Genomic DNA, 16,207 nt, shown 5'->3' with positions numbered 1-16,207 from the left:
CTACTGAGACAGTAAAATGCACCTGAATTATTTTCGGAGTTCACATTATCCAGCATATTTGACGAATTGGAAGCCAAATAGTGTGGCCAAATAGTACAAATCCAAAAAGACTCCGTATAAACACATAGGACTCGCCGTATGAACTATCAGAAAAGAGCTTAAAACTTCAGAAGCCTTTTGGTCAGAATTCTCTGTCATTTTCTGTTTTATCGTTTTCACTGTTTGGTGATGGAACGCGAGAATCGGAAATTTGGCAGGCAGTGGTTAGGAGAAAATATATGAGGGGATAATACAATTTGAAATAGGTTAAAAGTTTTAGTGGAGAAGCCAGATTAGGAGTTAGATTCCAGTAACTATTCAGTCCATGTTTACAGTACATGGTTCGCCGTATAAAATCAATGTCACGGAAGTCCTACTCACTGCCTTTAAATGGCGGGGGTATTGTTTACGAAACTGGTAGGGAGAAATGCGGACCTCCGGCACTTTGCCCGGATTGACGGATACGGAGGATCCAACTAGAAGAGTTTTAAAATCCTAATTCAAAACTAATTACGTACATGGGATCCAGGATTCTGAAAGCATAAATGACGAATGAACCTGTTGTTGGTCATCGGCTTCCGTAGGAATGAATCTTTTGATGTTGCTCCACTGCCTTGCGAATTAAAACTGCAGGTCAAAGGGTTTTGGTGTGGCCTCCAAAGAAAATCGCCCGCTTCGGTCTGGTCACCCGGGCAGTATCCCAGCCTACACACAAATCAAATGATAATTACTACTGGAAAAGTTACTCGGTAATAAACTCTCATTCAGACAAGTCATAATCATAACAATTTGATAATATTTATTTTTATTTCACCTGTCTACTCCCTTTTTATTTTCATTCGGTGTATTTTACTCTATTTTTCAACGTATACAGCAGCTCATCTAAGTTGGAAACCCTGTCTTATCTAAACGGTCTCGAGTCACTGACTGGTCGAAAGTTGAATGCTAACACCGACTAAGATTACTGAACCAGCCCTTCCGAAACCACGTGTGTCATTCAAACTATCCTCCTCCACCCATCGGACAACAGATAGGACTGTCTTTCTCTTTAGAAACCGTCAGTGTTAGTGTCTGTTATCTATCCGAGACCATTATCCAGGACTCTAATGAAGTACTACAGACTAGCCCTCCATCTGCCACTCCTGAAAGTTTGTTTCATGTGCGTTGATTCGGCAACCCTGTGACATCTTCGCCTGGTTTTGTTGACGTTAGTGTCTAATTAGAGCTGAGGCAGCACTGGTCGATTGGATCCCTATCAATAGTCAGTTATGTGCTGTTAGACAAGAAAGCTCCATCAGAGTGCCGAGAAATCAATGTGAAAATCGTTGTCCTAGGTCGTCTTCGCCTACTCTCCAATAGACTGCCTCTCGACGATGAGTTTTTCCACCAGTTAACTGTTCTTCTACAGAAAATGGGTTCGACAAACATTGTACACAGGTCGGACGCCTCGGCACATGAGAGAGTCTTTCAAGTGGCCGATGGGGAGTTGTTGGTGGCACGTCAGATAACGAAGTCCGTCTACTGCGACCGTGTGCAGACCACAACCTGTTTCTGGCTGGCACCAATCACCGTCACAGTCATTACCAACTTGCTTCCTGGAGTCCCACATCTGCATCTCAGGTCTGGACTCTGATTGATCACATCTCGTTCAGCTACTGTTTGCGTGGTTTGGGTTAGTCACACCTTACGTTCCAGTGGCCAATAAATTCATCGTTCTAAACGGATCGATGTCAATAAATTTGCTGCAACCAAGTCCAAGGCTATCTACCTTCCCACCGAAAAGTATAATAAAGTTGACATCCACTGCAAATACCATGTGGGTAATGCAAAGGTCCGACACTGGGGATGAAACTGCTACTAAATCTTGTTGGTGAACCACAATAGCTAATCCTAACTGCAGTTGATCTGTTATTAGTGACGATCATGAATATCAATTAATAAAACAATACGACAACACATGTGAGCATTATTCAGCAGATTAATAACCGTTAAACATAAGTAAAAATCAATCGATAGAGTTATATTTAATACGAGAATTCATAACAAGTTATGTATATTTAATCATTCTCATCACTTAGATTGGTGTCCATTGTGAAAGTAACTGCTTGAGTCTGAGGACTACGGAAGAATACATCTGGGCTGGGAAGATAATAATATGTCAAAATATTCAACATTTAACACGAAAAAAGTGCCAATAATGGAGGACGCGAGAACAATCAATTAATCGAATACGATGTCATAGCTCGGCCTTGCAGGCGTGGTCATCCTTGTGAAACCTGTCCCTATTATTCGTATCAAATATATTGTCCTATCTCCAACGTAAATGTGTTCATATCATGAAAATTCTACAAGTTTAGGATTTGGTCTATTGTTATAATAGTACTAAAAGCGAAGTAGACCATAATTCCACAACCATACCAGAATGTCCGAGCGGTATCAGACCTATCACATTTTCCCGTTTTCACCATTTCTGATAAGAAGTGTGCATACACATACGCTCATATAAAAAATAGTCAAGGTCAATAAGCGAATAATTAACAAGATCAAAATATGACTCAAAACGTTATAGGTGAATTGGCTTGTCCAGAAACTAGAATAAGCTATGTAGGTGTAATATAGTACACGACGTTACACTACTCCCCACAAGTTATACAACGCAGGTTTCTTTCGACTCCATGTTCACACACATCACCGATTAGGTAAATTATTTATTCAGTTTTGAAAAGGCCATCTTTGCTATTTCCACATTGCAAGAAACCAACCTCCTGTCTGGTGATGTGATGGTTCCTACCATGCAGAGACCCTACTGAACTACTAAATTGACCAGAAGTGGTGTAGTGGAACGGCTAGACCACTACCTAAATGATTTCGAATGGTTGTGGATGGAATGGAACAGGCTTCCGTTAAACAGGCTGTGATGTTTATATGAACCAACCATTCCTTTGTACTTGAAGACTGCTTGATTTCGAATCCCAAATACAATACATTCGTTCGTGTTCATTTAGTAATCCATAATCAACTTGCTTTATTTCTGATATTCCTGGTTAATACTATGATTTAAATACTCCTAATTATCACACGGACTTCTGTGTCTAGTAGCAGCGGATCACCGATTGAACACTACCAAATACCAGGAACCGTACTAAAACAACAAAGTTCGAGCACAGAAAAATCTGCGAGACTATAATTTTCAGAAAACTAGTCACGTATAAGACAACAGGTCTCGGATTTTGGAGCAAAGTTCACTCGTCTATCAAGCTAGATAGAATTTCGGCATTATAGCTGATGCCGGTTCGTGATGAAAACCCTTAGTCTAATTTCTAACGTCAATCATCACTTGTAAATCATAATTCTAATTCCTCACGCAGTTTTATAACTCTCTTTTGACGCCTTAAAAAGCGTCCATAAATTATAGTACCACCGAGAAGTCAACTGGTGTGCACAAGATCGTGACAAATAATCTGGATATTGGAAATTGGACTGCGCGTTAACATATTCAACCTTAGAAACAAAACTAGCCCTACACGCCCACAGCGTCACTGGTTATAAATAGCGAGCTGTAATTGTGTCGTTAATTATCTAACCTAGCCGAGTTCAGTCGGAATGTCTAAAGTTAAGGCAAGTTACATCTTTGAGATACTATGCTATTTGTTACATAGCCTTTTTGCACTTGACCCTGTATGAAATGTAGTGCTTACAATTTAGGTCAAAATTGGTGTTAGTTTTAAAGAATATTCGTCATTTATGTAAATGTCATTCAGGAAGTGACTTTTGCAAAGGTCGGTTGTTTTTTGTTAACACTAAATTTTTGCTACGTAAATGCACTATTCTTGTTAAAAATATCAAATCTAGCTTTAACTCAAATTAAAAGTCACTATATACATTTCCAAGCTACGTATTTGCTACACTTTAGCTATCTTTAGATATAATTAGACTTTCATTAAAATCCGAGTGTATATATTCCCACTAGACACGTATTCAGCCTAAAACGTCTCAAAATCAAATGAAAATCACACTTATTTCAAGCAAAGGGACGTAATAAGAGTTATATAACAAAGTCAGTCCTTCTTTAACTTGCACGATAGATCTAGACTCTGTCTGACTCTGTATATTCCTAAAATAACAGCGCACCTATATTTCACTTATGACGATTTAGTTTTGTTTAATATTGCGTACGCTCCCGTCAGTAGTCACGAGCAGCAAATATTTTGATATATACTCAAGTGTATGATTTTTAATCACATCTTGTTCTAAATCAATGATTTGAGGATGCTTCTTATAATGATCTGAAAATTAGAAGTCAAATTATCTGAGCTTATGTACTTGCTCCTTGTACCGAGCCCCTTACCGTTGGCAAACAACACTTGATACTATCAGAAGGGAATTGAACTTCTGCGACACTGTAAATTGAATAGCTTAATCTCGACCTCCTAAAGCCTTCTGCTAATAAAAAATAAAGATTACACTCTGATATGCTTGTAGATTTAAGAGGGTATGCATTTAACTATTAATTGGTTCAGAACCCATTGTTTCTACCCCGGTTTGTTTTTTAAAGAAGCATGATTTTATTAATTGTTTGTTTTACTTATTCCATTGTATTGGCTTACTTAATAAAAACTAATACAAAACTAGCAATTAAGACCTAACGTCACCGTGGTTCAATACAGACTCAAAAAAGTGAAATTAGTGTCGCTTCTACGGAGTGTAAAGTTTTGGGGATCTCTAATCCCACTATGTTATGTATAATATATTAGAATAACATGTGGATTTTAAGCGGTGACATATAAGCTTGACAATCCAACTTTCGTCCATTAAGTCCTAGGTGTAAAGCTTACAGTTGTTTAGTCTAAATTAAATGTCCCACCATAGGACGAACCGACCGTTCAGTGCTTCCAGGTTTCCCATAGTGGTATAGCTTCAATTGATTCATGATCTTTTTTAAAATTAAATGTATTGAATCGAGCTTTAAACACTTCAAGTCTACCCAAAGTATAATTATTTGTACTTTTTTACATATTAGGTTGGAATTATTGGGGGTTCTGGATTCGATGACCCTAATCTATTCAAAAAAGTAGGAGTGCGACAAGTAACTACTCCGTTTGGAAAGCCGTCAGACACTCTTGTCGAAGGTTTTGTTGGAGATGTTGCATGTGTTGTACTTCCCAGGTAACCACTGTTAGCAAAAATAACCTATTCGTTACGAAATTATTCATTTGGCTGGAATAAGTAGTTGTATTGAATTTATTGTATGGTAGTAATTTCCCAAATCTGTCCAAAACCTACTCTAGGAGCTAAGAATGATCATTTCGTACAAACTTCGAAATTACCATAACGACCAATCAGTCACCCATCTAGTTCGTTTAACTTTGCTTATCAATCTAGTTGTAGGATAAATTTGGCCATTTCTTTTATTCGTTTACATATTCTGCTATTTTCCAACCCATATATTCATTTATGTAGACTTGCTGTCAAATATGCTTGTTTGCGCTGTAAATTGAAATATCAACCACATACCGGAACAATCTGGTTGGAAGAACGGGGTTTAAATACCGTTTGAATATTTATTCACATTACTTATTTATCTACCACACTGAAGATACAATGGGGAGTCAGTAAGGACTCCCCAAAACTGAAATAAAAACATTATGAGAAAGCGGAAGGTTGTGGGATTAATGTAATAACAAATGTAAAAACATCAAGGGTTAAAATTTAACACTGTTATCAAAGTCGTACAACTTTTGGAGGGCATAAAACAAACTATTGATTACCTGTTTTTTTGCTGTCAATTCTAGTGGCAGCTGAACAGCACTTAACGTGAAAGCTGTTGAGTTATCATGTCCAAAGACGTATTAAAGTCATAGGAGGCAATATTTAAAAGGCCCATCACATATTGACTGACGATTTTGATGTTATTCTTAAACAGGTTACTGTACTTCTGAATGACATATATGGTACTACTGTCGACGGCGAACAATCGTTTACGAATAACAATGGTCATTACAAAACTTATTCAGGCATCTTTAGCTCAAAAATGCGAGGTTTAACAGAAATAGAGCAAGACCAATCACATTACAACGTTTAATATCAGCTACTCGACAACGTGGTTAGTCTCTTGTTGGCATCAAAGAGAGCCCAAATAGCTTTGAATCATTTTGGATTAATTTTGATCTGGTTATTTGCTCTCTGAAGAAGTGGCTTACACTGAGTCACGAAACGTCAGGAAACCTAGTTTTCTGCTCATTGGGATATTACAATTATATTATTTTATTTATATCATTTTGGTTTATTTATTTTTCATTTATTTAAACATAAATATTGGTACAAAGGGGCACCAGATATATATGCGCCACACAAATCTCATTTGATTTGTGTGAGGGCTGTGATTACTGCCCAGGTGCCCAAACTGAAGCAGGTGCTTTTCTTAGGGGGCCACACCCGAAGCCTCTGACCTAAAAGTCTGGTCCACATAGCAGTGGAGCATCGTAAGGAGATACAGTCCCATGGTAGCCGGTGACCAACGATTGATTCACACGCCATTTGTTCCCTCAGGATACTGGAGCCCATATGCACCATTGGTTTGGAATCAGGGTTTTCCAACATTGATAGTGTTAAGTAAAAGATCACATATAACCATGTAGTAGGAGCTAGCGTATTGCGAATAAAGCAGCTTATATTTTCATCACAGTAAAATGGTAGCATTATGAATCTACATAAATCTGTAAAACTGTTAGGGTGCAACGTATTTATTATTTTATTTTTCTAGTGACTGAAACGCACGTATATTAAATTGCAGACGTCTTAACTCTGCAGACTACAACGATTTAAATCTTTTGAACATATTGATGTTTTAAAGGCACTCAAAACGAAGATTTTCGTGATTTTAATTAACTTCCCATTTGAAAGCTATTAACTGTTGTGCTGAATCTGGTAGTGATCCCTATTGACTAGTTAAATGATTTCTTACAGTTTCAGGGTGGTAATTTAGGAGTATGTATAGGAGAGATGTTTAACATAGCTTTACCTCAAGACAGACTCAGTCCCATTACTTTATTGTAAAACCTATTTTATAATTTATTGTGACCATCTGCAAATGGTCATAAATGCTTATTGTTTGGCTAAAAGCGGTCATTATGTATGAAAACATTTCGGCTAAAATTTACTTGCCTTTCAAATGACTTGTAGTACTTAGAATCTGGGTGCTATTTTGCATGAGGAAGACTAAGAGTTTTACAGTTTAGAGATATTGGTCCGCGTTATGAATTATTTATTCATATTTTATTTTGCAGACATGGTAAAGGACACTTAATTCCACCCAGCGAAGTCAACTATCGCGCCAACGTTTGGGCCTTGAAAGATCTCGGGTGTACTCATATATTAGCTACCAACGCTTGTGGTAGTCTGCAGGAGGACTTGGTACCTGGAGATTTTGTTGTTCTTAATCAGTTTATGGATAAAACTTGGGGCCGTGAAAATACGTTTTATGGAAGCAAACCTGATTCATTGAAAGGAGTCTTACATATGCCGATGGCAGAACCATTTTGTGAAAGAACACGTCAGGTGAGATATTAAGTTAGTGTTCTATTGCCTGACTTGATAATTAGGGAAGTATACAAAGCACTTTTACTTAAGAACTAACTTTATTTACTTAAAGGCGTTCGGTGTATAATTATCATGACATTTACTGATACTTTAACACTAAACTTTACAACTGTTCAACCTAGTTTGGTTTGTTTCTACAAGTATTTTTGAGTATTTACGTTTTATGCTGTTGTTTTACTCAGAGCGTATAGCTCATCTGTTTAAGTTAAAAAAAATTGAACCACTTCTAAAACGTTTTCAAGGGTAGGACTTGATGAAGAGTATTCATTCCAAATAATTAACAATCATGCTAAATACACGATATTTTTGTGTTTCTAGGAAATGTTTAAGTCAATTTTGAATGTTTATGTCATATTAGTGTCTACTGATTCCATTGAGCACTATTTCATGAAGGGTTGTGTCTGTCACTTTGTTTTACGTGACATGTTATGGATGTTATTTAGTATTACTTATTGGGCAATTCTAAAATTATAGTCCTTTAAAAACACAAAATATCTGCGAAACACCTTTCCCATCTTCTGGCTGGTCGACTTTCACACACATATGGGAATATTGTCGTTATTTATACTGTCGAAAATGTCATAAAGTTTCATGTGTTGGTGAATGAATTAGAAATGTTTAAAGTGAAATAAAAACAAACCATTAGTTCACTGTGGACATTTTCTAATGGTCAGGACTTCTATAAAACTAAGAATGAGCCACTTACACTTGTTTGAAGGCTAACTATATGACCTTTCTTCAATCACATATCTTGCTATCATGTGGAACACAGTCGTCTGCGACTGCGCTCATCTATGCTTGTTATGTTATCCAACTCCGAGGATATTTCTGGGCATCTTGCGTTGTTTCTAATTTCAATAACTGAAGTACTTCTCCATTTCATTACATTATCAAGATTTACGAAGTGATTAATTATTTCAGTTCTTAGTTAACCTTATTATTTATTTAACAGGAATTTTACTTTCATTCCTCAGTTTTACTATTCTTAAACTAGTTAACTAAAGTGTTACTGAGTGAAATTTGTTTGTTTGAGTACGAGAATAAAATTTCGTAGACAGTTTGCCTTTCCAACTGTATTAATTTAGTGAGTTTGCATAATCTTGAAGCCTGTTAAAATAGCTTTTTATTTCATAGTTAACATCAAGAATTGATCTTGGTTGAACATTGAAGTCTGAGAAGCTCTAAACAGATGTTTCGTTTTAATATGGTATAACTCAGCAGCTCTTATCCATGACTTCATCATGGGTCAAACCTAGGACCTCCGGTTCTTGTAGTGAGCGCTTGACATTCAGACCACTGATCCGACATCCAATGGTTTACATGTTTAAATTCAATGTTTAAACTATATTGACCAACCACCTAATTTTATTGGTAGGTAACTATTGCACACTTGAAATAGTCGAACTTTGATAGTCACAACCTCCTACTAGAACCTCATGATTTATCTCTCGAAATTAGTCACTGGTGGGCACATGATTATTACTACTATATGGTGAGGTTGTGAAGTTTGTTTAATTCCATAATTGACACTGCAGATTGAATGTTAACGCTTAAAGAAAATTATTCTATACAATGTTTTGTTAACAAGGTGCATTAAATACGTTAGATACATTCTAGTTCCTTGCAGTTGCTAATTATCAATGAATTGAAATATCATGTATTGTTTTGCTTCATAAACGTTTTCAGGCTCCTACAATATAATAATGTATCGGCAAACAGTTAGTCTCCATTATGTACTTAATCATTGATCAATGATCATGAAAATGTAAAGGAAAAGTTAAACACTAAAAACGTTTTTGCTTAAATTCTCTTTTTTTATAGTTTAATAGTAAATTGTTCATGTGTCCTACATTTTCAGATATTAATCCAAGCAGCCAGAAATAAATCAATAAATGTTTATGACAAAAAAACTATGGATAAATCAGCCTGTATTCATCCATGTGTACATGCTGAAGGTTCTGCAGTAACTATTAATGGCCCACGTTTTTCAACCCGTTGCGAATCATTTATTCATAAAGCAATGGGATTGGACATAGTTAACATGACATTAGTTCCTGAAGTTTCATTGGCTCGTGAAGCTGGTTTAAGTTATGCTTCTATAGCAATTGTTACAGATTTTGATTGTTGGAAATCAGAAGAGGAACATGTGAGAAAGTTATATTTACTGCCTACTTTTGCATAGTATTTTACAGATACACACATCAGGATGTTATACTTCCAGCATGAGGTTGTGGATTTCAATGAAATTTTGATTGTATTTGTCTTTAAATTTGAGGATTTTCATGCATTCATAAACATAGCATTTTTAGGAAGTCCTAAACTAAAGTATAATCGTTATTAATTTTTATTTAGTATACCGGGCTCCTTTAATTTATACTAGTTCATAATCGGTGGAAAAAAATCTAGGAATTTCTGTGACTTAGTAATTAAAATACTCATTTCTTTCAACCAGTAGATTTCAGATTCGAACCCAACTCTACTTACTTCTGTCTGGTCAGTTAGGTAGTATTACTATTCCTTTCACAAAATATTGTGACTCAAATCCGAGTATTTAACCATTTACTTAACACATGAAACATTACAATTCTTATTGTTGACTAATCAACCAAACACCAATGTCTCCATTAAATAAATGGATAACCAATCGGTATTGTAGTTTAATTTCTGATAGAAATTGGATGACATAACTAGCTGGTTTCTTTTTGACTGGAACCATTGTCATTCATGTTTTCTATTTGATTGATGGATAATAATTTAAGCATAGAATTAAGCCACATTTGTGGGGCTATTAACTAAATCTGTTATAACAATGCGTTTTATTTATTATATGTTACTGATCTCTTGAATAGTCAACCGATATATTGCATTGAACTAATGAAACTTTAAAAAACTAAAAACTGAATAATTACTAAACGTAGTTGGCGAACTAGGAACTGATTTCTAGTTTATTTCACTGAATAGAATAAAATTACTACTTTTAGTAAAAAAATGTTTTCTCAAGGGTAAAATTGAATACAGTCTGTTATGTAATGGATAATTAAGCAAAACTAGGAAAGAAAATTATCCGTCAATCAAACAATTCACATTCACTGATGGATGACCTTAATTTCCGACGATCGTAAAATCTCTATAACCATCTAAAGGTTAGTTTTATTGAATATGAGACAAATCATTTCTCGATTTACATGTATATTATTAACTGTCCCACACAACGCTCAATTTATTTGAAACTATCAAGTACAGCCTTAACATTGATACCAAGAAGCTCATTTCTGATGTATTATTCCATTTTTACCAGGTCTGTGTTGATATGGTTTTGGAACAGTTTCGTAAAAGTGTTGTTCATGTTAGAGAAATTCTATTGGAAGCTGTGGCATTGATTGGCGCCGAAGACTGGACAAAAACTATTGAAGCAAATAAGGTAATTTGATTTTTTTTTCTCACAGACTTATCTTTTTTGTGTCACTTGACTAGATATTAGTGACGCTTCATTTTATACCACAGTGTTAAACAATTTGTCTAATTTTGTTTGTCTAAAAAAATTTGAACAGTATGTTTTGAACTATTCAATATTGCCATATAAGATTACAGTCAGCATCATCCGCCAGACACGAACTCAATACACACTGACAGACTTTGAACACTGAGTCCGTACTAAATTGAGCTGTCTACACAAAGGTTATAAATAACCGTAAAATGTATTTGCATCAATAAAAACTATGTCATGGAATCCATATGCCTTGAGTGTGAAGATACTACTAATGAGAACCATTATTAATGTTTGATATTCAACCATTGTCAACACACTGTTATATAAATTCGAAAGTGTAAGATACAGTTTGAGCACAGGTCGGATAAGGTGTTATCTATTTTAATTGTTGTTATTTTCTCATTTAAACTTGTATTAGTTATCTGTTATCGGTGGCCGATAAACAGATGTTATGTTTTACGTATGTGATACTGTCATGAAATCACACTTATTTGAAGTAGAAGTTATTTGTAGTTATTCCACCACGGAATCGTTCGGGAACTAATGATTTTTTGCAGCAGTTTTGTCATCAAGGTTTAGAGAGTAGTCTCCTTAGAATAATCTCTACCAATTCTACAAACAAAACATTCCGTCATTATCTCAAGATTGGCTTATCTAGTTCATTGCCCAAGTACATGTTCATGTACCTCGTTTTGAACCACACTGTTTATGAAGTCTAGTAATATCAATTATTTTAAAGTTTGAGTGTGCTTCATTGGATTATTAGTTAAGGAGATCATCTTCCAACCATTGGATCTCAAATCTTGACGTTACTGCTTCTAGTTTAGTTTGACCAACTGGATTGTATCGCTAGGCCTGATGTAAATGATGTGGCTCATAGTAGTGATATTACTAATTGCATCAATAAATTTCTAAAACAATTGAAAATTGAATTGACTTAGTATGATTTAAAGAATGAGTTTCAACTTACTAAGTTGAATTTAATGCACTGATTCTAGTCATTGCTTGATAAATCGGAGAGGGGTTCAATCAATAATGAGTCAGTATTGTTGGTTCAATGAAGTGTGTTATTCTCACTTAACACAAAAATAGGTATATGTTACATTCATTTAAGTTATAAAGAATTCGGAAGAGAATTTTCTTCTATATCAATAAGCAATAGCACCAACTGGTACCTGATAAATAAAAAAGTATCTGTAGTATTTCAATAACTTCTAAAGATTATTATACAGTCCGATTTTCAGTTAAAATATGTTACGTTCCATGCTCCATTATTTTAAGCAGCTTAACACACTTAAAATGGAATAATCGAAATGATCACATGTATGTATTAGGTGCTCTAAGGAACTCTATGACACTGAAATAATTTCCAGCATTCATAAGCACTTTTCACTTCATGAATCGTATAATTTGTTTTCTAACTGAGTCTTTTTTATTGAGAAGCTTTACATTTTAATTTTTCTCGTTTTGCAGGCGCTAGTGATGAGCTCACGTCAAGACTTACTTCATCAAGGAAGTAATGACAAATAAACATGAAGTAAATTGGAATTTATTGAAGTTTAATTGACTATTTTACAAATAAAGAATTCGAAGATTGTTCTTATTTAACTGACATTAATTATAAAATTGAATACTTTTCATGACAAGTATTTTATACTTTTAATTTGTTGTTGTGTTAACTTCCGCTAAAATTTGTATATGAAAATAAAGCTTAAAACAATAAAGTGAGCAAGCATTTTCATTTTTTTCCAAAAAATTCGGGTTAGTGTAAACAGTTAAAAGTGGATCCAGTCAGTCAGTCAGTTACAATGTAGAACTTCGTACGTACGTACATCAGAAGTGGATCCATTCAGGCACACAGTCATGAGTAACGTAGAATCTGTCACATTCGTTTTTAATCAGTTCAAACTGTTTCCATACGCTATGTTCATCAAAACAGTGATATATACGTTGTGTAGTACTTAAAAGAAATCTGTAACAAAGGGAAAAAGTTGAGTAATTGAAAAATATGGCACTAGTTGTAATGGAAAACTGTACATATGGTGTTTATAACTTAAAGAAAGATGATGATAAGGTAATGTACCCGCTTTATTGAGATTGATTTTAATCCCTACCATCTGAAGTTTCCAAACACTAATTAAGAATAATTTGTAGGCTTAAATTAAGAAAGATGCACCTTCCTACACTGATCTGTAATTACCAACTCTATAGGCTGGTGGCTTACCCCGTTGTGATTATCTTTATCTAATATACTTGTACTTCAGTCCGTGTAATGCTTTAAAGTACATGGCAACTGAGAATACGTTACACGTGTCTTAGCATTTTCATTTTATTTGGGTTCGTACCTTCATCAACAGATTTGCCGCTGTTATCTAGCACCCCATGTCTGAGGTCACAGTTAATCAGTTCATAATTCACCCATACTCGAAGAATATTCCAACATATGCTCTCGAATTATTGTGCCTCCTCCACGTCCTTTTTTTACTAATGGCATGAAAACTTACGTCTACAATTACAGACAGTAATTTTCGTATAAATAACAGAGGAGTGAAATTTGTTTTGAGTTAACTATCCTCATTATACGAAATCTACCATTTCGAACTTCAGTAGAAATCAACGAATTGATTGTATGTGCTAGATCCGATCAACTTTCTTCATGGAGAGTCTTAAACTCTGATATTTACTAAACTACAAGTTCAACAAATAGCAATTATATTTTTAACTTTGTTAGATTTATTCGAATAATCACATCGGTATTTTTAATTTTTATGATTAGTTCTTTTCATGAATCTCTTCATAGCATTAAATCTGGTTGCTCTATAGACAGTTTGATACACACAGAGTTAACAGTTATGTAGTCCAAGAACATTTGTTTGGTACTTTGAGGAATCTATGGGGACATCTCAATAATCACTTTCTCAGTCTGACAGGTGTCTACATTATCATTCAGATAAATACGAAATCGAGTTGGTAATGGATTCTGGAGGTTATTCATAACTGATACCATCTGATGTCGGGGACTAAAATTTGAAGAAAAACACAACTGACAGCTCAAAATAACTGAAATCAAGTTATTCTCCTGTTTCTCCAGGCGAATCTCACTAAGATAATCTATGAACAACTTCCTAGACTTATTATGCTGAAGAATTATTTAATTTTCGGAGCACTTAAGATCGTATTTCAGCAGTAATAATAAAATAACGTAGTATTTTGAAATCAACTTTTAATTATAGTCTTCGATTAGATAGGTCTCTGGTTTGGATTTAGGTTCAGTTATGTATCTCTTTATAAAATTATTATAGCATTCATTTTATCGTAGCGTCACACTTAGCATGCCTAATTCTTCTATACTATTATAATAGTATAGTCGTTGAATTTCGTCACTCAGACATTTAAATAGATTAATTTCATGTTGTGGGGTGTGAAACACTGGTCACTGCTTCTCACTAGAACTCCTGGAGTTCAAACCACGTCTGTTGTGAGATAGGAACTCACTGAAGACAATTGGTGAACGGTTGCTCAAACTTCGTGGATTGGCTGGAGTTAGACATTAACACCGTCCGACGCCCAGTGGTCTAGTGGTTAAGCGCTCTGGCGCGAGAATGGTATGTCCTGGGTTCGAATCTCGCGAGGCGAAGTCGTGGATGCGCACTGCTGAGGAGTCCCATAATAGGACAAAAGGGTCGTCCGGTGCTTCCAGGTTTTCCCTGTGGTCTAGCTTCAATTAACTCACGCTTTAAACTGAAAATACTAAATCTCCACAAAAAACCCTTCTGATTTAAAGAAGAGTCCAATAAATCCTAAAAAATTATATACATCTGATAGCACAACTGAAATTTTGTTCGATTTCTATTTGTGTTTAGTTGATATATTGTGTATCTAATCAGATATAGACTGATTACTTGGTGAAATCTAACCAAATGCCAAGTAAGAGCACCTCAACTATTCGTAATTCAAACTGACATGCTACCTACTAGAAAGCTACTAGTATCTCTAGAGAAAGCCATGATACTATCAATCCTAGTACCTAAAGTTTACAAGAAAAAACATTACCGAAAAGCTGTTTATCCATCTTACAATGTTCAATATGCGTGTAGTATCAAGCATTTTAGGGTATCTTCCCGTTCATTTAGTTAGTGAACACTGTATCTTATGACACAATTTCCACTGATGATTTCATTTCAATTTATTATCCATTCCCATCCAGCAAGTTGTAATACACTACAGTAGAGTATTTGAAGAATGTATATATGTGGATAGCTTCAGATGATTAAAATAAAATACTCAGTGAGAATTATGCTCTTATACGTAGCGTTCATCCATTAAATTAACGGCAAAGTGCTCGAAAATTCCATTTCACTCTCGTTGAACAATAAATAAAAAGCACATAACCCCATACGTCTTCTTTAGTAATGTATTTTTAAATTATTGCGCTTTCGGTTGAAAATTTGTTCTATACAACTACTTCTATTGAAAATCGAATTAATTTCCTCAGATTATGTTAATTTATGTTGCAATATTTCAAGGCGTTAACAATTTTTAACATTGTGATAAAGAAGTCTTTCAAGTTAACACCAACTGATAAACTTCCGAATGCTTATTTTAACATACATTCACTGTTATAGTTGTTAGTGAAGATCTGGCTACCTTTTGGAGTTATTTTCATGTAAATGTATGTTCAGCTGCTTTGATTGAGAAAGATACTCAGTAACAAATACATTACAGATATCTATTTTATGCCAAATGATGATGAGTAAGTTTTATCATACTAAAAATCACGTGCTGCCCTGAGGTTTTGTTACGATGTTTCTCACTTGTAATCTCTGATGATTTTAACTTAGATCATCTATTGACTTCTGAATTCAAGCACTACTTCTTCATTGTTGATCAGATAACATTAAAACTATAGAAAATGAAAAGTATGTTCTTAATTTTTTGCTTGAATCAATCAGGCTGTTCAAATCAAAGGTCCAGTGGTTAGACAAGCAGAAAATATTTAATTTCAGGAGAATAATATTATCATAGTTGAAATCATGAGTCAATTGAAGCTAGACCACCATGGAAAATCTGGAAGCACTG

The 16,207-nt window shown here is 34.9% G+C and overlaps 1 protein-coding gene across 1 annotated transcript in view; it reads left to right on the top strand.

The window, feature by feature from the left end:
* Positions 1 to 3,573: 3,573 nt before the first annotated feature.
* Smp_028190 (methylthioadenosine phosphorylase, putative) overlaps positions 3,574 to 16,207 on the top strand; it is a gene marked incomplete at its 3' end in the record, with an annotated part of 17,538 nt that continues 4,904 nt past the window's right edge. The window contains exons 1-5 of the mRNA XM_018790977.1: positions 3,574 to 3,657; positions 5,060 to 5,205; positions 7,326 to 7,596; positions 9,497 to 9,784; positions 10,937 to 11,059. Of these exons, the coding sequence (XP_018645769.1) occupies positions 3,643 to 3,657; positions 5,060 to 5,205; positions 7,326 to 7,596; positions 9,497 to 9,784; positions 10,937 to 11,059 (843 nt within the window). The 5' untranslated portion in view covers positions 3,574 to 3,642. The remainder of the gene's footprint in view (positions 3,658 to 5,059; positions 5,206 to 7,325; positions 7,597 to 9,496; positions 9,785 to 10,936; positions 11,060 to 16,207) is intronic.

The sequence above is a fragment of the Schistosoma mansoni genome (genome assembly GCF_000237925.1).
Source record: "Schistosoma mansoni, WGS project CABG00000000 data, chromosome W unplaced supercontig 0115, strain Puerto Rico, whole genome shotgun sequence".
Taxonomy (NCBI): domain Eukaryota; kingdom Metazoa; phylum Platyhelminthes; class Trematoda; order Strigeidida; family Schistosomatidae; genus Schistosoma; species Schistosoma mansoni.
This window is presented reverse-complemented; position numbering and strand designations above follow the sequence as displayed.